General features: G+C 47.5%; 1 protein-coding gene across 3 annotated transcripts in view; it reads left to right on the top strand.

Moving 5' to 3' along the window:
* The window catches only part of PANX1 (pannexin 1), a 102984-nt gene that overhangs the window by 22857 nt on the left and 59026 nt on the right, over window positions 1-21101 (top strand). For all 3 annotated transcript variants that reach the window (XM_059708128.1, XM_059708129.1, XM_059708130.1), the window contains exon 2: window positions 7035-7174. In XM_059708128.1, the coding sequence (XP_059564111.1) occupies window positions 7035-7174 (140 nt within the window). The remainder of the gene's footprint in view (window positions 1-7034; window positions 7175-21101) is intronic.

Below are 21101 nucleotides of genomic sequence, written 5' to 3'. Positions count from 1 at the left end.
CTACAGCAAAATGTCCATATTGTTTTAAACTCCTAGGTATCTGTTATATAATTTTCCGTATGTTTGAGTTAGTAAATCTCAGAGGACAAAATTTTTTTTAAAATAAAATGATATTTAGATACACCGAGTAATTTTTTGCATGTTTAGTAGAACATTGAGGTTTTGTAAGTCTTTCTTCCTCTGGTACCCAAGTTATGAAAATTTTATTCACTGGGCAACTGTTAGGTTTTACACTGGGTTTATACAAGTTCTTCTTTTGTGTGGTTTAGACTCGTGGGCGAGCTAAGGGACTGGGCTCTCCATCACAAGAAAGAAACCCCTCAAACCACTCCTGAGTTCTCTCGCCTCTCCTTCTGGGTATAATCCAGCTTCGTGATTCCTTGGGGCTGTCGTCTCAGTCCAACTTCATTTTCGCTTTCCCCTCTTACACTTGGCAAGCTATATAATATTAGATTGTTTATGCCATCATTTTTTTAAAAATGTAACTTCTTTTTATATTTTATTGATTTCAGAGAGGAAGGGAGAGGGAAAGAGAGAAACATCAATGATGAGAAAGAACCATTGATCGGCTGCCTCCTACACGCCCCCTACTGGGGGTTGAGCCCACAACCCAGACATATGCCCTTGACCGGAATTGAACCTGGGACCTTTCAGTCCACAGGCCAGTGCTCTGTCCACTGAGCCAAACCAGCTAGGGCATCATTCATTAAATCATTCTTGATTTAATTAAAGGAGCCCTGTAGGTTCCATCTGAGGCTCACCAGCTTGGTTGCATGTTCCCTGTGGTCACACATCCTGGACCATGTGGTCGGTCAGTACAGGCTTATATTCCCTCCTCATGAGTGAGAGCAGTGTGCACTGAGGGGGCCTTTATCTAGCGCAGTGGTTCTCAACCTTCTGGCCCTTTAAATACAGTTCCTCATGTTGTGACCTCAACCATAAAATTATTTTCATTGCTACTTCATAACTGTAATGTTGCTACTGTTATGCATCGTCATGTAAATATCTGATATGCAGGATGGTCTTAGGCAACCCTTGTGAAAGGGTCGTTCGACCGCCAAAAGGGTCGCGACCCACAGGTTGAGAACCGCTGATGGCGTGTTAGACCCGGAGGGGAAGGCAGTCTGAAATCCTGAGCTGTTGTGTATCACTCTGTACAGTGTGGGTGGCTAGAGGAGTGTCTGGGGACTTCTTGGAACTTGTTCAGAAGTTCACATTTGATGATGTCCATCTTAGCAAAGGAGCAGATGCTCGCCCTGGTTGGCTTCTCTTTAAAAGTCAGGCTTAGCTGTGGACACGAGAGATCTGGTGAGTCATTTTGGTTTAAAGGAAAAGAAGACTGTCATTTCAATTAAGTTTTGTTTTGTTTGGGCTACAGAGAGTACTTATCTCTTTGTGCTGGTTTAAAACTCATGTGTGCCTTGGGGTCAGTTCCTGCAAAAGCGAAGGCAGTAATGGACAGTTTGGGACTTCCGGGATATATTTAGTTGCTTGGGTTTAAAAGCTGGTCTGGGTGGAAGTCTGATGGGGAGGTAAAAGGGGAGAAATTTGGCTCTTTTTTTTCTTTTTAATGTAAAGATCTAATTGGCTTTATTGAACGATTCATGAATCAGACAGCATCCCATCTAGTAAATGGAAAGGTGTTCCTTGGCTCTTTCTTAAGAAAGAGAAGATGTTCTGAGATTCTTAGAATTTTGCTGCGGTTTATGATCGCTGGGAGCTTGGAGTATTCGGCAAGGTAGGGTCCTTTGGGGCAGACCCTGTGGGTCATCGGTTTTATCATATTGGGGTCAAAGGGACTTTAAACAGACCCAGGCCCGTTTTGTCCCGTGGGTGCACTGTTCTGTGTTTAAGATCTAACCACCACCCATCTCTTTCTCTCTTCTGCACATTCATGGTTCTCTTCATGTGATTATTCTCATTGAACTTGAGAGTTTATAATCGTTTTCCATTTTTTGGACAACCTTAAAATGAGCCAGAATTTTTAAGTTTGGTGCTTTCTAGGTTGTAGTATGATGTAAATAATTAATAAATAAGTGCATAAATAAATAAACAAATAAATAAATGTGTGTGTGAATATAATTTATATTACTTTGAATTTAAACCGAATTTTTGTTTTGCAAAATAAAAATATTTTGTAATTTTAAGAAGCTATATAGATAGTAATGATTATAATTGATATCATCATTATTATACTCTATTTTTACTTTGTACCTCAGAACAGCAACCCCAGGATCTACTTCCCCTTAAAGAAACTCCTCTGTCTCCTCCTTTCTCTTTCCACCATCTATGACTCAACCTTTGTCAACAACCTGTGCTCTTATGTCTCCTCTTTCTTGTGTCTGAAGGTGAAGACAGACTCCCAGGATGATAACCAGCTCTACAACCTACTAGCCACGTGATCTCAGTGCCTCACTTTTCCCATCTTTAAAATGGGGCTAAAAGTACACACAAGAGGATAATTCTCTGTGCTTGCCTTCTACTGCCTCTTCACTCTTTCCTATGTATCAGTTATTTCAGCTTCAAATCTCTTCTATTTGAAAGGTCCTCGTTCTCCCAGCCAGTTACCTAGATCCTTCTATTCGTGTTATTTTTTGTTAAACTTGTGGTTTTGGTGAGTTTTCTTAACTCCTCAAGAGGCCTGAGCCCTGTGCCACCTCCCAGTTGTAGGCAGCATATAAATGCAGAAGCAAATACCGGGAGCATTCTCACACAGCGCCTGCGAGTGGGTGTTTGTCAGGGGACACAGGGGCTTGCTCAGAACTTACAGCCCCTCAGATGGGGGTTAGTGATGCGTAAGAGTGAAATGAAAGCCTGTTCATGGGAGCAGGGCCATACGTAACTAGGCCAAAGTCCCTCTTTTCGAGGTTGGACTGGGAACCGAGAGGGCCTTGCACAAGCTGTGTGGGTGCCATTGAGAAATCACTGGACAGGCTTGCCCTTTCTGGCTCTGGTCCTGTGCACCCTCGGGTTCTCCACCAGCTGTTGCAGGTGTAAGCTGCCTGGGCTGCCACTCAGGGAGAAGGTGTGACCCTCGCCTGGGCGCCCTGGCTCCAAGCCGAGTCCAAGAAGGGGGCAGGGAGGATGTCTGAGGCTGGGTTACTTACTGAGCAGATGTCGCTGCTTCCACGGTGCCCATGAACACATGTTTCCTCCTGTGGTCTTTCATAATATCTGGCCAGACACATGAGGGTAAGCCCACAGCTCCCTCTGCACTCTCAGCCAGGGGAAAGTGGTGTTCTCTGTTCCCTGCATAAACCTGAGACTCGCTTCATGCTTTCTCTGCAGTTGTGAGGGCAGTGCATATCTCACTAAAGCTCCCCCTAGGAATTAGTGCTCATTCAGCCAACACATAGCAGGGTGGAGGTAGAGTATGGGACTCAGTCCCTCGGGCCAGAGGATCGCTGTGGGTCAGGGGGCTGTTTTCTTGGCTATCAAACAGGGATACTTGAACATTGAGACAGTCTTTATATTAGTACTTTGAAATGTTTAAAATTCCAAACAGGGGTTATTTATATGATACGGGGGGGGGGGGGGGAAGAGAGAGAGAGAGAGATTGATTCTCTGTCAACCCTACCAGCCAAGAGTTGAGATCTTACTAGAGGAGATGAGATATACCTGCATGTTTGTACAGCATGGTTGAAGGTGATTATCTGCGTGTCTCTGATGGCTTTAAAGGGCTCTGGGAACGCACTGGGGAAGAAGCTTCATGGTGAAGGTGACCATCTGCGGTGGGTTTTGAAAGATGAGCCATGGAGGTAGACGAGATGAGCCATGGAGGTGGACATGGAGGGGCATTGACCTAACAAACAAGTATTGGAGAGAGGGCCCCAGGTAGAGGGAATACTGTGAGGAAAGGCTCAGAGTTAGGAACGAATCAGGCCTGTGCAAGCTGCAGCAATAATTGGGTTGGAGTGGAGCATCAGTTTGGATTTATACGATGTGCAAAGGAGAACCCGTGAAAAAACTTGAGCCAAGGGAATGTCAGGATTAGAACTGAGCTTTAGGATGAATAGTCCAGGGGGAAATGGGAAGGTTACTAGGCAAAATATAAAACACCTGTGCACCTTTCGATACTATTTTTGAAAAGTGGGATAAAGGATGTGGGAGTACATTTGGAGATGGAGCGGGATGGTCCAGGACCCAAGCATCCTAGCCCCATGGCAACAGCTGAGCACCCCGACACGGGTGCCTTTAAGCCAGGCGGAGCTGTCATGCCCTGGGTGAAGGTGTGGGGCTGCAGCACTCAGCACATGCTCGCCCGCCTACCCCCTCTTGTTTTGCCCCTTCCTTCACTCCTGTTCTTCACTCCCAGTTTGGCTTCTGCACCTGCCTGGCTCTTGACTTGCTTTGTTTCCCATTTCTGGCCTGGGAATACCCAATACCTGGGGCTTGGCCTGGTTCCCCAGATTGGTCCTCGACCCTTCCCAGGAAGCTCTGCCTGTTCTTGTCACTTGGAGGAACTGTTTGTTCAAACCATCCCAACTCCAGCTGGGCCTGGCTCCTAGGACCTCCTTCAGCATGGCCTTATTGGAGGAGGGTTCTAAGAGAATGAGAGTTGGACACAGTTTCAAATTCTGGTGCCACCATTTTCTAGCTTGGGTCGGGGATTACTGAACTACTTTGAGTTTGGTTTCCTCCAGGATAAAATGAAAATAACATGGATTTCTTTATCTCTATCTCTTTATCCACCTCCCTCTCCCTCTTTCTCTCTTTTTCAGCTTGGTTGTGAGGTTTAAATGAGGTGATGATTTAAGAGCTGCTTGGTGTCCTATGAATATTGGTTGCCCGCTATCTTTTCCTCTGACCTTCTATTCCAGATGAAGGACATTGACTTGTGCGCTCAGCACATCCTCATCTCTGTCTCTTGTGACTCAGTTATATTTCCCGTCTTGCTCTTTTGCAAAAGCTTTGAAATAAAAAGTTTAGTTATTTATGCTCCAGCAGTTTCTACCACTGCCTTGGTGTAGGCCCCTGAGGTCCCAAGACAGAACTTGAAGCACATTTTCCAACAGAAAGAATGTTACTGTATGTTGGCTACGTGTACTAAGCCCACAATACCTAAGGAACCTGTGGGCCAGACAGGTTCTCATGAAATCCTAACAGCGTTGTCCATTTTCATGAAAAAATATTTGAACAGTCGTTGCCAAGCAAGCGACTTGCGAGGACCCACCCACGTGTAACCTGAGCCTGCCTGTCCCTCAGTGCCTGGTCATCATGCTCAGGATGTCAGGGCGGGGCCACACGGGAAGCATTTGACAAAGGCCTGCTGATGGGAGAGCGGTGTGACGTTAGCCCCATGGTCCCGCGCTGCCCTGACTGCTCTGTTCTTAGAAAATGTAAGAACTCAAGTTTAATGGGATGAGAGAGTTGGAAGGGACCTGAAATACCTTACCTACCCCCAGCTCATACGTAAGCCATTCCTAGCAGGTATTACAGGCATGTTCTAGTGGCGCCTGACTTTCCACAGTGATCTCCACGGGCTCTCGCTGAAGAGTTCCTTTCTCGATGCCTGTGGACATGAAGGCACCGATGAAGAAGAAGGGATGCTCGGGGCCTTGCCCATTGCCCCTTCCGCCACCACAGGAATGGACTCCCTGGACAACATCCCATCACTGCCCTCTCCTGCCACAGCTATAGAGGCCACCCCCTCCCCAGGGAAAGGTGACCCTTCTAGGCTTTTTATGCCCTGGGGAGTAGGGGAATTCAGTTCAGTGTCTTCTCACCATCCCTGTCCCCTCTCTGTAGGGAGGGAAGAGAGAAAGTGGGCATGCCCCCACCTTTAAAGCTGTAACAGAATACACTGGTTACTTCGTGTAGAAGAGTATAATGCTTATTAAGCAACCACTGCGAACCAGGCGCTACACTAAGAAGGTAGACATTAATGCCATCGCCCTTTTGGAGATCCTTGGCTTTGGGAGGCTAGGTGACCCGAGGTCACGCAGCTGTGAGTGGCAAAGTTAGGTTTCAGTACAGCTAACATCAGCGCTGCACCTAACACTTCCTCTCACGCCGCACAGGATGTGGACAAGCGTGTGCCTGCTCTTGGCCTCAGCAGCTGGTCCCTGTTCCTGTGACACACCCAGGCTCCTACGTGTGCTGATGGGACAGGGAAGCATGGCTGGGCTAGGCGCTGCCAGGAGAGGCTCAGTGCCAGGTGCTGTGCCTGCTGTCAAGGAGGGGGGGCACGGCCTCAGCCCTGCACCCCAAAAGTCTCTGTGTGAGTCAGGGGCACACAGGCCCTCGGGGAGTGTGGAGAGTCTTCAGGTAGTAGGGAGTGGTAGCATTTGCAGAGTGATGTAGTCCCAGTTTGCAGAGGAGAGGACTGAGTTCCGAGCTCCCAGAAGAGCAAGGTAACAGCAAGCAGGACCCAGCTCTCCTGACTCCCCATCCAGCACCCATCTCCCTGCCTGGAGGCTTGCCTTCCGGAGCATCTGCCTTCCAAATGTGAACACTTGGGCTGCAGCTTCAGCCTGCGCCTTTTTTGTTAGAGGAGATGGAAAGCTGCTGATTTGTCATCAGGCAAAGTATTGCCAAATGTTCCATCAGCCTTCTCTTCCTCCGGCTAAAAGTTCTTTGTTTCTTTGTTCCAAGAGGCCTTCCTTTCTAATCTACTTGTCTGCACTGACTCTCCTGCTCCCTGCCCCGCCCCGACCCTGTAGTCCCCCTCCTTTCTCTCATTCCTCACCCCAAAGGAACCAACTCTATGCAGGTTTCCTCCGTACATATTTGGCTCTGGTTCTTTTCCTGCTCGCTTTTTCTTTTTATGGTGGTTTTACTTCTTTTAAGAGTTTTCCCCCACCTGAGTGCAAGCTGCTGTCATGACCAGTGTTGGCCCCCAAAACTCTCAAATACTCAGCTTTACCATGCATGTGGGCATTTGGTTCAGCTCTGCCCTTACACCTGTGTGGTGCTCCCTAACTTAGCTCACACTGGAAAACCGGAGGCAGGAGGGAGACGCGGGCGGGGTGGGAGGGGTCCAGACCCTGCGCTTCCATTCACCTGGAACGATCTGTTTTTGTTTTGTTTCTTAGGTACACAGATAAGCTGTTTCTCCCCAAGTTCTTTCTCCTGGCGTCAGGCTGCCTTCGTGGATTCTTACTGTTGGGCCGCCGTTCAGCAGACGGACTCCTTGCAGGGCGACACTGGAAACCTCCCCCTGTGCCTGCACAAGGTAATGGGGACTTTTCCCCATGTCACCTGTTTGCTTTAGAGATGTGGGTACCGAGGCCCAGAGAGGCTGTGCCAGCCCTTGCCACGCAGATACATCCAGCCAACCAGGGCTTCACTCCGATTGTACAACCGTAGCACTTTAAAATCAGAAGGAGCCTCAGCGGAACTTGGTCCAGCACCTTCATTTAGCAGATGGGGAAACTGAGGCACTTTTTGCATTTGAGCTCCGTAACGGCAGGCACCTCATGTATCCTGGTCACCTTTCTATCCTTAAGGCCCGCCTCAGTGTCTGGCCCGTAGTGGGCTCTCAGTACGTTTTGAATGCCTGAGTGAGCATTGTTAGATAGTGGCAGAGAGGACCCAAGCATAGCTTTGGGACCAACAGAGAGTTCATTTGCTTCCAGCCGGCGTGTGACTGAGCACCGAGACGCCCAGGGATGACTCCCTCTGGGGGTCTGGGCTGCAGCACAGCTTTTGGAATAGATTCCTTTGCTTTCTGATGGACACAGACACTGCAAGGAAGGGGAGACACTGCATAGGAGATGCCTGTGTCCTATAGGGAAGAGGTACAGGCAGGAGCTCTGTGGTCGGGGGAGTGGTGGAGGCGGTGGAGGCGGGGGGTGGGGGGAAGAGGCTGGCAGGGCAGAACCTGGGCCAGCATTGGCACGTTTGTGCAGGACGTTCTCTGCAGAGTGAAGAGGCCCCAGGAGGTCTTCTCTTCTTTGCATTTATGAAAGTAGGGCTTTGTCATTATCTTCAACCACTGGTTCTTTTGTCCAGGGTGAACACAGATAGAACGTGTGTGTACCTTCTGCTATTCCTCCACTGGGGAAAGTGTGGTATTTTAGCTTCTGAAAAGGCAAAGGATGAAGTTTGCTCTCCCGCCTTGGCCTGTTGCCAAACACAGTCAGCGTCCTTCTTTTTTTAAAAAGAATAATTTAAGTCCTTGGCTAAGACTCAGGCCTGTTCCCCTCATGTTTATTTATCGTGTGCCGTTAGGCATAGTGATGCTCTACAGTGACTCTCTTCTTTGGGCTTGGGCTTTTCTCTCTGACTTTCAGCCTTAGTGTTAGTTGGGTTCTCATCCATTTTGCACGACTTTATAGCCAGGGCAAGAAAGAATAAGGCTCTTCAGTATGAAAGGGCACAGTTCCAGAAATTGAACAGCTTTGCTTGCAAATCTAAATCCATGCTGTTGTAGTTTTTTTTTTAATTTTATTTTATTGTTTAAAGTATTACAAATAGTAGTACATATGTCGCCATTTTTTCCCCATTGACCTTCTCCCGGCCTCCCCTATCTCCCCCCACCCCGGCACATTCCCTCACCTCCCCCCACCAGTGTTTTGCATCTATTGGTTATGCTTATATGCATGCATACGAGTCCTTCGGTTGATCTCTTATCTCCACCCACCCCCAGCCTTCCCGCTGTAGTTTGACAGTCTGTTTGATGTTTCTTTGCCTCTGTATCTATTTTTGTTCATCAGTTTATAATGTTCTTTACTAGTATATTCCACAAATGAGATCATGTGGTGTTTTCCTTTCACTGACTGGCTTATTTCACTTAGCATCATGCTCTCCAGTTCCATCCATCATGCTGTTGTCGTTTTAAATCCATTTGTTATAATGTTCTTATATAATGTTCTATTCCCTTATATGAGAATAGAAAGTTGTAATCAGGGCTAGGCAATGATGGATCCACAAAAGAGGAATGTATAGCCTGGGATTGTCCTTACGTCAGAAAGGTTAGAGGTTGCAAAACTTTCAGAGCAGGAAGAAAGCCAGAGATTTTGATCCAACTGCATTTTACACAGAAGGATAGGGGCCCCTGGAAAGGTCAAGCCTAGGAGTCACAGGACGAGTTGCTGGCTGAGATTAGAACCAGGTCTCTGGGCTCCCATTGCTCCTGCAGGGTGGGAGGGGAGATCTGACAGAGCAGCGTGGTGGGCAAGCCTTAGGTTGTGAGTATTAGTGAGGATTAAGGAGCTCTCTTCTGGCTGTGGCAGTCTGGATTGTTTGGATGGAAGTTTGGCTTGGGATCTGAGCAGAGAGCGCTCTTGCCAGGTTCATAGAGCTGGAGACAAAAATTGGAGTTGGGACCTGCCTTAGTTGGAAGGACACTGTTCAACATCCAAGGCTTGAAAGGCCATTGCTGAAGAGAAGTGGTAATCCAGAATTAAACCAGGCCTCAGAGGGACTAGAGCCCTGGTGTGAATCATTTCAGTACCAATGGAATGAGTGACATACGGGATTTTCAGCGCCTCTCCAGCCTGCCTGCCAACCAGAAGCCAAAATAAACCAGTCTCTCTGAAGGAGGGGTCCCTTCATCCAGAGCCTCAGATTCTTGCACCAGTTTTTCACATGTAATGTTCAGCACTCAATTAAAAATAAGCAGGGCCCTGACCGGTTTGGCTCAGTGGATAGAGCATTGGCCTGCGGACTGAAGGGTCCCAGGTTCGATTCTGGTCAAGGGCATGTACCTTGGTTGCAGGCACATCCCCAGTAGGAGGCAGCTGATCAATGTTTCTCATCGATGTTTCTAACTCTCTATCCCTCTCCCTTCCTCTCTGTAAAAAATCAATAAAATACATATTTTTTAAAAAAGCAGGGTGTAAGAAAGTCAAGAGAAAAACCAGAACTAGAAACAGACCCACAGGAGTTCCAGATAATAGTAGTTATGAGACACACACTTGAAAATAATCATTAATATAATGTTCAAAGAATCAAGATAATATGGAGAATTTCCCAGGGAAATGGAAGTTCTCAAACTGAAAACAGTAAGTGGCAGGGAGTTGGTTTTTGCTAACATTGGTTGAGGGCCTGCCATAGACATTCTAGTATATTTGCTATCAGAGAACCACACAGGCCGTGGTCTCTTCCTCTAGGAGCTCACTGTTTAGTGAAGAAAACAAACATGTGAAGAAGATACACTGAAGATACTGAGAAGGAATAAACAGGAAGCTAGATGAAAAAAAGGAGAGTGTGGTGGAATGCTGCTGAGAGAAGAGTGCAATAAAGGTGGAACAGAACTTACTGGATTTGGTGAAATTATTAGTCATCCTGACAGGAGTGACTTTAATGGAGAAGTGGGCACCGGATGACAGTGGGTGAGCGGGAGGCGAGGAAATAAAGATGACAGTAATAGACAATTTCTTCAGATGTTTTTTCATTTTTAGAAAAATCTCTGTCCTAGAAAGGAAAGCAACAAACTCAGTGGTAAATAGAGGGTTTGGGGTCTAGGAAGTTTTGTTTTGTTTTAGTGTGAGAGAATTTTGAACATATTGAAATGATGATAGAAATAAGAAGGTAGAGAAAGAAAAGGATGACAGGCACTGCCTGGGGAAGGCACATGGCACCTTCTGGGAGAGGGGAAGGCATTGGTTTATTCTATTGGGGAGCAGTGGGGCCTTGATCAACTCTGGAGGGTCAGGCCAGGTTATAGAGAATCTTTGAAAACTACCTAGGTGTACAGACTACACCAGTGATGGCGAACCTATGACATGTGTGTCAGAGGTGACACGTGCACTCATTTTTTTTGGTTGATTTTTCTTTGTTAAATGGCATTTAAATATATAAAATAAATATCAAAAATATAAATCTTTTACTATGGTTGCAAATATAAAAAAATTTCTATATGTGACACGGCACCAGAGTTAAGTTAGGGTTTTTCAAAATGCTGGCACGCCGAGCTCAAAAGGTTCGCCATCACTGGTCTACACGGTGGGGGGACATTGGGAGCCACTGCAGGTCTTGAGCAGGGTGAGCATGGTGTTTCCAGGAGTTAATCCTCAGTGAGGGTTTGCTGGAGCGAACAGAGACAGGAAGAGCGCCACTTGGGAGGCACAGGGTTTTGATCAGAAAATGGAGAGGAAGGGACGTTATTATTTCTGAGAAGGCAAAGAACAAACACTCAAAGAGCAGCAGTTGGTGTTTTATTGCCGGTTAGAGGATTACACTAAAGGACTGTCCAAGGTGATCAGATGCTTAGACTAGGGGTCAGCAAACTTTGCTCTGAAGGGTCAGAGGGCACATTTTTCATCGTTGCCAGTTGCGGTCACTGTTGCCGTTACTCGGCTCTGCCGAGGTGGATGACATGTGCACGACTGGTTGTGGCTGGATCTGGCTCGCGGGCAGTGGAGCTTGTCCCCTGGGCTCAGGCGATTGATAGCAGCAGGGCTGGTGGGCAGGAGACAGAGCGGGGCATCACAGAGGGTGGAGCCAACAAGATGTCCTGATTGGCCTGGGAAGAAGAAGGAAAGATTAGAATCAAGGACATGACGTGACCAAGGTTTTAGGTGCTGGGTAAAGGTGAGACCATTTGCTACACTGAAGATGAAGAAGTCTGAGGAAAGAGAAGGTTTAGGAGGAAAACCAAATAATTCTGCTTGAACACGTGAAATCAGAGTTACTGGATGGCCCAGGTAGGCAGTGGGCTGTGGTTCTGGAGATCCGAGGGTGGGTGGAGGCATAAATATAGGGTGGGCAAAGGTAGTAGGTTTACAGTTGTTTGTATGGAAAGTAATACATACAAAGATTAAAAAAATAATACAAGAATAAACTCTTGTTTCATGTACTCACAACTGTGAGCCTACCTTTGCCCCACCCTCTATAGCAGTTTTCAGAGGATAGATGGGATTTAAAGCTATGGGACTGGATGGGGTTGGCTGGGGAGTGAGTGTAACAGGGACGAGGTCTGAGGGGTGCTCCAGCTTTGGAGGTGGTGGAGTAGGAGGCATTGGCAGGGGAGAGAGCTGGGGATCATGGGGAAAATAAGGGTGTGCTGTGCAAATGAAAGACTGATGTCCTGTAAGAAGGCCTTTGTTGGTGTAACAACCGGCTATAGGCATCTGTTGTCCCTACTTTCAGTTCTTTTGAGTAGATGCCTAGACGTGGGATTGCTGGCTTCTTTTTCAAGCTCAGAAAACTTTTCCTGTTGGTTTTCTTTAGTCCTGTCCACAGTCAGTGACCTCGTGTCTGTGAGGATGACTGGGGTCACCTCATCCAAGCTCTCACTTCACAGAGGGGACGCTGAGAACCACGGCAGTTGCTGCCTTGTCCAAAGTCCCATGGCCTGATAGTGGGAGAGCAAGGTCCCAGGGCCTCCTTCAGATTTCAGATGTTTCTCCCACGTGTGTGGCTTCAGACGTCTGCCCTCTTACCTGTGGGTGAAAGTTCCCAGCTGGACACAAGGAGAGTCTTTCCAGCAGAATGCTGTCCAGCAGCAGAGCCCACTGCTGACCGGGAGATCCTTAGTTCCGGCTGGGCATGAAGCTGTGTCCTCTTCCCGTATTTTTCCTTACTCTTGCCGCACTTCTTTCGTGTAGAATCCTGGCTCCCAGGATGTACTTGACACCCAGCTACGTCATCCCCACCCTCTCCCCCAACACTTTCAAAGAAAATGGAAGCTCAGACATGAAAACATGCTCAGCTTCTGCATCAGACCTACCAGGGGTCCCGGTGGCAGCACCGGCCTTTTCCTTCCCTTTTGATAAATGGAAGAGGCCCCTTCTCCTGACCAAAGGCCGGACCCCTTTGTGCCCCACTTGTGTACTAGATCCCCCCAATCCCTGTTTGAAGGAACTCAGCCCCCGTTTCCCTCTTTTTTTCTGCATGTTCTCTTCCCATTAACACTTCAGCACATTTCTTTCCACCAAACCGATCTTGCCCAGATCATCAACCACCTCCCTGTTGCTACATCAGTTCTCACTCATAAAGGTTTATCCTACTTGGCTTTGCTAGGGCATCCAATTCTGTGGACCGTGCCCACCTGCAGATGCCCTCTTGACCCTTGGGGCAGAGTCTCCCTGGAAGACTCTTTCTCTTTTGCCCATCCCTGAGAAGTTGGGGTTCCTCTGGGCTCTGTCCTACGCTTTTCTTTTCTCCTGCTTCACCCTGTCCCTGGATCACATCATCTCCCTTGTTTCAGCTTCCATATGCCACCAACGCCAGGTCTTTATCTCTGACCAGCCTGCTCTCCTCAGCTCCAGTCCACACTCCCAGTGTGTCCTGAACTTGAACACTTGAAGGTCTGGCAGATGCCTCCAACACTAGTTCAAGGCTGAACTCACCTTCCCTCTGTCCCCCCTGGACCTGTAGTTCAATTAGGGTCACACCATCCACCCTGTGACCTCAGCCGGAAATCTGAGAGCCATTTTGACTCTTTTTCCTTCCCCCCACATCCTGTCAGTCCCTAGTCCCATCAGTTCTGCTTTCTGTAGCTCTTAAATCCTTCATCCCTTCGTCCACCTCTCTAGGGTGGCCGGCCGTCATCCCTCACCTTACTGCCTTCATTCCCACTATTTCCACATAATCACAGGTGCTCTTTTTTGCCTGTCTGACTGTCCTTTCCCTAAAAACAACAACAATAACAGCCCTTCAGGTCCCTACGAAATGTCTCTATTGCTTTGAAAAAGCAAACCATTTTGTCTGTGTTCACTCTCCCTCTGGCCCCTGTGAACCACCCCAGCCTCACTTCCCGATGCAGCCTCACCACCCGGTGTGCTCCAGGGAACCTGACTTTCCTCAGGTCCCCAGTTTCTGTTCAAACACACTCTGCTTGAAGACTCCTCCCCTGGCAACCCTCCCCCACCCCCAGATCTGGTCAACTCCTAATGTATTGTTCTGGTCACGAGTTCAATGTCATTTCCACCTAGAAGCTTCCTCTGAACCCCTAGACTGAGGGTTGTTGCCAATTCAAACTGCTTCCAGAGCCAGCAGGGTCGATGTGAAGCCTCCAGGAAATGCCACATGCCCTGCCTAAGACACAGAGCCAAAGAATGGGGTGCCGGCTAAGCTACACACCAGCTGTACTCCGTTGTGGTTTGTGTTGCCTGGTTGTACATTCCCTGGGATCACCCTGGGATATGGCACTTACTAGCCTTAGTTCTACTTAAGTGGTTGTTTATTTCTAGGACTGAGTTCCATACAAGCAGATACCATGCTTGGGTCTTGTTCGTCGGTGTACAGCTAGGGCAGTGTGTAACTCATGGTGGGTGTGCAGAGCACATCCGTGGAGGGAAGGACACATGGGGGAAGGAGAGGAATGGGGAGCTCGTACGTCCTGTTCAGAAGCAGGCGTAGCTCTCTAGGAGCATCTGGCTCTGGGTGAGAGGCACAGAGTTGATGTGGACACTTCTCAGTTCAGGATTAAAACCAGGAGACCCAACCTCCCCCCAGAGAAGTTACTCCATGTAATATTTCAATGTGCTTATCATCAGCATAGAGTTTATGGCAGTGGTATAATTAATACTGTAATTTCTCCCCCACCTACTTCTTCCATGTCTCCTTTCCTTTCCCTTCTCCCTTTCTCTCCCATCTATTGCTGGTGGCCTCCGGTACCCCCTGAGGGAAGTCTTTTGTGCAAATGTGGGTGCACTCAAGGACACCAGCAGGTGGCGCCTTAGGACTTTTTGATAACTGGCTTTTTTTGGGGTGTTCTATTCTTGGTCAAGTTCATAACGTAGGCAACTGTTAGGCAAGATTTCTTTCCAAAACAGGAAAGCAGCGTTGTTGTTTTTTATACTGAAAAGCAGAAGGGAAAAACAACAAGAACAAGAAAGTAAAATTAACAGAGTTGTCAAATCTTTGTTTAGTTCTCTTAAGTGGCTTTACAGAAACTTAGAGGGGTCCTCTGAGGCTGCCAGACCAGAGGTTTCAAACCTTAGCCTTATCTGTATGAAAATATAGGCTCCTGAGCCCCATCCAGACCACTGGATTGGAACCTGGTGCGGGGGAGGGAGGAGGAAGAGGGGGGGTCAAGGCCAAGATTATGGTTTTTATCTATTTTGGGGAGATTTCTGATGCTGCTGGCCCAGCTTGGATTCCAATGTAGATACCACTCATCTACACCCATGTTTCCCAAACTCTGTGTGCATGTGAATCACCTCTCTGTGCATAGGCCTATAAATGGAGGTCTTTGTTGAAATATAGACTCAGATTCAGTAGGTCTGATGGGGCCTGCATTCTGCATTTCTGACAAGTTCCCAGGCAATACTGAAATTGCTGGTCCGGGGATCACTCTCGAGAAGCAAGGATGCAGACAGAGCAGGACTTGGCAAATGGTCACGTCCATGCTTCAGCCACATGCAGCCCATCCCCTGTTTCTACACATAGTTTTATGGGGACACAGTCATGCTCATTCATTTGCTCATTGCCTGTGTCAGATTTCACGCTGCGACAGAGTCGAATCGTTGCCACAGAGGCCGTATGGCTCACAAACATTTACTGTCTGACCCTTTGCAGGAAAAAGTTTGTCCACCCTTGATCTAGAGCAGCGGTTCTCAATCTGTGGGTCGCGAACCCTTTGGTGGTTGAACGACCCTTTCACAGGGGTCGCCTAAGACCATCCTGCATATCAAATATTTACATTACGATTCATAACAGTAGCAACATTACAGTTACGAAGTAGCAATGAAAATAATTTTATGGTTGGGGATCACAACATAAGGAACTGTATTTGAAGGGCCATAGGGTTGAGAACCACTGATCTAGAGCTTAAAGTCCTTCCAGTGGATCAGTGGAAAGGGAACTCCCTGCCTCACAGGATAATTCATTTAATTTTCTTTTTTTTTTAAATCCACACGTGAGGATATGTTTTCATTAACTTTAGAGAGAGAGGAAGGGAGAGAGAAAGAGACAGAAACATCCATGGGAGAAACATTGATCTGTTGCCTCCCATAGGCACCTCAAACAGAGCCCGAACCCACAACCTAGGTATGTGCTCTGACCGGGAATCAAACCTTCAACCTTTTGGTGTACAAGACAATACTCCAACCAGCTGAGCCACCCAGCCAGGGCCATTCCGTTTTCACACAGAGCTTAAGGAAGGTTTTCCCTTGCTTCCATTAACTGGGTTCTAATCCTATTGACAGGAGTCTTTTCCTTCTTCCACACACAAATGCTGTGCTTACCATCTCTATTCCATGTTTCTCCCCCACCAGAATATCACCCAGCACAGAGCCCTGGGTGTCTTCCCTTGATTGCAGAATGGAATGACCTACCCCCTTCTTCTCTGTCCTCTGTCAGCTGCCCATGGAATGCATTAGCCTTTTCGGGTAGCCCCTCACCCTTGACATCCATATTTGTGATTTTTTTAAGCGGGGTACTGTCTGAACATCATAGAACCAAGAACAAACATCTTTTGCACATCTATTTATTTCACCTCCTCAGTACAATTTGTTCTTGGTTTATCTGCTTCCTGGTTTCTGGAAGCACAATTCCTTCACATCTCTTCAGTTCTCTTGTTTCTCGACCCTTAAATGGCAGGCCCTCACATCTCTCCCTGGTCCTCGTATCTCCTCCTCCTACACATTCTCCTTGGATGATCTCAGCCAGGCTCTTGGCTTCAACCATTTACATGCTACAAAGTCCCGAGTCAGAAGGCCAGCCAGACCCTCTCCCTTTATTTTCAGTTATCTTACGACCTGTGTCAACCAGGATATTCCTGACTACACGTATCTCACGTTCAAAACTTCTCATCGTAGGGGCTGCCTCCCATCTCACCCTTTTCTACTGTGAATCTGTTCCTTCTTGTTTCTCCATTTTAACTAATGGCACCACCACCACCACCATATCCTTGGATAAGCTAGAAACCCAGAATTAGCCTCACTTCTTCCCCTTTTCATCCCTCACCACCAAGTGGGCACTGAAATGTATGTTTCCCCCTGTCTGTAGCTCTCAGGCCCACCTTCCCTTCTCCCCACTGCTGCCACCTCAGCCTCAGTTCAGTGCTTATCACTCTCAGTGCTTATCACTCTCCGCCTCCGCTGCAGGAACCTCCTGCCGTGTCTCGCTCTTCTCCAGTGCTCTCCCTTCGCCACTGCTGGAATAGTCTTTCTACAATCAATTTTTATCACGCCACCCACCAGTGACTTCCCATTGTGTGTATGGTAGGAAACCGAGGGCTTCATAATTCAGTCCCTGCTTACCCCTTTTGTGAGTTCCCAACGACCTCTGTAAAAGATTACCACAAACTTGGTAGCTTCAGAAATTTCCTCGCTCATAGCTCTGGAGGCCAGAAGTTAGAAATCAAGGTGTAATAACCAGACAAACAATGGGTCTGGGCTGCCTGTCACTGCTTGTGCTAATTAAGCAGAGACAGGGTTGAATCCTACATGAGCGTTTGTTCCCATACTGCCGGCAACGCGGGAGAGCAGCAAGTCCTCCACAAAAAAATCTGCTCTGCACCCCACCATAAGCCGGCTGCTTATATTGGTGGTAGAAGTACAGAAGGAAGTGTGCAAAGGGCTGGCGATTCTGGTTTCTGCAGCAAAGTTGTTCATCTTTCCGTGATAATAGGCAGCTCCAAAAAGGGAGGAAGGGCTGCATTCCAGGTGAGCTCCCAGGTCCGGAGTGTGGCTGCAGCCAGGTTAGAATGCGCCTTCTTTAATCAGAATAAAACAATCACGGTTAACAGGGCATGATTATTATTTCTTAACAATTCTAGCTGGTTCCCTAACATTCTACTTCTGCCGCTGTCGGTGTCAGCAGGGTTGGTTCCTTCCTGAGGGCTCAGAGGGAAAAATCTGTGTGCCTCTCTTCTAGTGTCTAGTGGTTGCCAGCAATCCGCCGTGGCTCAGAGTTGCACCATCACTCCAATCTCTGCCTCCTTCCTCACATAGCTTCTCCTGGTGTGTCTGTCTTCATATGACCTTCTTAGAGGTCCGCCAGCCACCAGGTTAGGGCCCACCCAATTAATTATGCCCTCAGCTTAACTAATTACAACGGCAAAGACTGGGTTTCCAAACAGTGTCACATTTTGAGGTTCCAGGTGGACATGAGTTTTGGAGAATGCCATCCAACCTAGGGTACATGTCCGGCCTCAGCTCTGACAGCTCCTCACTGTGGGCTCACTCATTAATTACATTTGGTGCCTGGGAAGGGAGAGAATTCACCAAGCAGGCAAAAAGAAAGGATTCCAATAGAGGAAAGAGGATGTCTGAAGGGGCTCAGAGAAGGTGAAATTTGAGCTGAGTCTTAATATAATATAGTAAGGCTTTATCTTTTGTGTGTGTGTGTGTGGGGGGGGTGTTTGTTTGCTTTTGCCTCACTGTACTTTAAAACAGCGGTCACCAACCGGTGGTCGCAGACCACTGGTGGTTTGTGAGGTCTGAAAGGTTGTCAACTGCTGCTTTAAAGCATAGCTCAGATGTTACCTCCTTTACAGAGCCTTCCTTGACCTCCCTAAGAACATTTCTATTCCCTCAGTAGTTAGTACCTATCTATATATTGTGGCCATCACTTTTATGTTTTGACTACAGGCCTGGAGCACGAAATCCCTGGCAGGGGGGTCACTCAGCTCAGCCTGCACCCTCTCTAATCTGGGACCCCTTGGGGGATGTCCGACTGCCGGTTTAGGCCCAATCCCACCTAAACCGGCAGTTGGACATTCCTCTCATAATCCGGGACTGCTGGCTCCCAACCGCTCACCTGCCTGCCAGCCTGATCACCCCTAACCACTCCCCTGCCAGTCTGATCGACACCTAACTGCTCCCCTGCCGGCCCAATCGCCCCCAACTGCCCTACCCTGCTGGCCCAGGCGCCCCCAACTTCCCTCCCCTGCTGGCCTGGTCGCCCCTAACTGCCCTCCCCTGTTGGCCTGATCACCCACAACTTGCCTCCCCTGCTGGCCATCTTGGGACAGCCATCTTGTGGCGGCCAATTTGTGCCTACATGGGGGCAGCCATCTTGTGTGAGGGTGTGACAGTCAATTTGCATATTGCCTCTTTATTATATAGTATTGGTTAAATACCAGTAGATGAGGCATGCTGGCCGCGAGTTTGACGTGCTTGTTGTACACTTTCAGCCCACTGCCTAGCACCTGGCAGGTGCCCAGGAGATGTTTTTGAATGAATTTTCCCATCTGCATTTAATCCATAGACATGATCACATACGTTTCAGGGAGGAGTTCAGTCCTAACTGGTCAGTTCTTCACCTTATGAGGCGGAGGGGATTTGAACCTGGAGGGAGGTTATACTGGATCCCCTCCATGCCTCCTTCTGTCTGGAGGTTCTATTGGTCTCATGATAGCCCCTTATAGGAAAAAGCATAATTTTTTAATGTTTTTATTGATTTTAGAGAGGAAGGGAGATGGAGAGAGAGAGATGGAAACATCAGTGATGAGAAAGAATCATTGATCGGCTGCCTTCTACATGCCCCACACTGGGGATTGAGCCTGCAACCCCTGACCAAGAATCAAACCCTGACCTCCTGGTTTATAGGTTGACACTCAACCACTGAGCCACACTGGCTGGGAAAAACACAATTTTTTAAGGCAGGGAGACTGTTGTCCCCGCGCTGCTTTCAGAAGCTTCATCATCATTAAAAGAACTCAGTGCCCCTTGGACATCATGCAGAAACTCTGCAGTCACAGCTGTGAGAGGTGCTGAGCATTTCACACCTAATTGGGCAGAGATGGAGCTGTGGACAGAGCTGTTCCCGTCCAGCAGATGCAGTCATAAAACTTAGCAGGTTTCCCATGCTCCTTATTTGGATGGAAGGATTGTAAAGACTATATACTAGTAGTGGAACCTCGGTTCTCGAACTTAATTCGTTCCAAAAGGCTGTTCAAAAACTGAGTCATTTTCTCCTGTTAGAAATAATGTAAATTTAATAAATCTGTTCTAGACCCCCAAATGATTCCCTGTTTTAACTTTCTTATATACAGTACATGTCGAATATACTTTTATAAATACTTTAACAGATGACCAAGAGACATATGAAAAAATGCTCAAAGTCACTAAAATCAGAGAGATGCAAATTAAAATGACAATGAGGTATCACCTCACCTGTCAGAATGGCTACCATCAACAAATCAACAAATGACAAGTGCTGGCAAGGATATGGAAAAAAGGGAACCCTAGTACATTGCTGGTGGGAATGCAGACTGGTGCAGCCATTATGGAAAACAGAATGGCGTTTCCTCAAAAAATTAAATATGGAACTGCCATTTGACCCAGTGATTGATCCCACTTATAGGAATATATGCTAAGAAACCCAAAAATACAAATCAGAAAGAATGTATGCACCCCTATGTTCATAGCAGCATAATTTACAATAGCTAAGATCTGGAAATAGCCTAAGTGCCCATCAGTAGATGAGTGGATCAAAAAGCTGTGGTACATTTAAACCATGGAATACTATGCAGCAGTTAAAAGAAGAATCTCTTACCCTTTGAGACAGCATGGAGGGACCTGGAGAGTATCATGCTAAGTGAAATAAGTCAGAGAAAGACAAGTATCACATGATCTCACTCATATGTGGAATCTAAGTAACAAAATAAACTGATAAATGGAGTGGATCCAGAGACTTGAAGCATGGAACAGAATGTGGAATCTTTGGATGGAAGGTGGGGGAAGGTGAGTGGGTGGGAGGTAATTAACCAATGACTGTGTATGCATTTATGCATGGCCCATGGACACAGATAATGGGGCAGTGTGGTCCTGGGGCAAGGCTGGGGCAGTCTGGAGACGGTTAATGGGGGGAAAAAGGAGACATACGTAATACTTTCAACAATAAAGAATTACTTTTAAAAATAAACATATAAACACTTTAAAAACAAAAAAGACATGAATTGTAAATGAAAATTTAACAAAAAAGAAATGAAATATATAGTAAAAATTGAAAATCCTATATAATAAAGAGGTAATATGCAAATTGACTGCTACGCCCTCGCACAAGATGGCCACCCCCATGTGGTCCAAAGATGGCCACCACAAGATCACCGGCAGGGGAGGGCAGTTGGGGGCGACCAGGCCTGCAGGAGAGCAGTTAGGCATAGATCAGGCTGGCAGGTGAGCGGTTAGGGGACGATCAGGCTGGCAGGCTGAAGTGGTTAGGGGCAATCAGGCAGGCAGGCAGGCGAGGGGTTGGGAGCCAGCAGTTTCAGATTGTGAGAGGGGTCCCAGATTGGAGAGGGTGCAGGCTGGGCTGGG

This window comes from Myotis daubentonii, chromosome 9 (genome assembly GCF_963259705.1).
Source record: "Myotis daubentonii chromosome 9, mMyoDau2.1, whole genome shotgun sequence".
Lineage (NCBI taxonomy): Eukaryota > Metazoa > Chordata > Mammalia > Chiroptera > Vespertilionidae > Myotis > Myotis daubentonii.
The sequence above is the reverse complement of the archived record's forward strand: the minus strand, read 5'-3'. Positions and strand labels throughout refer to the sequence as shown.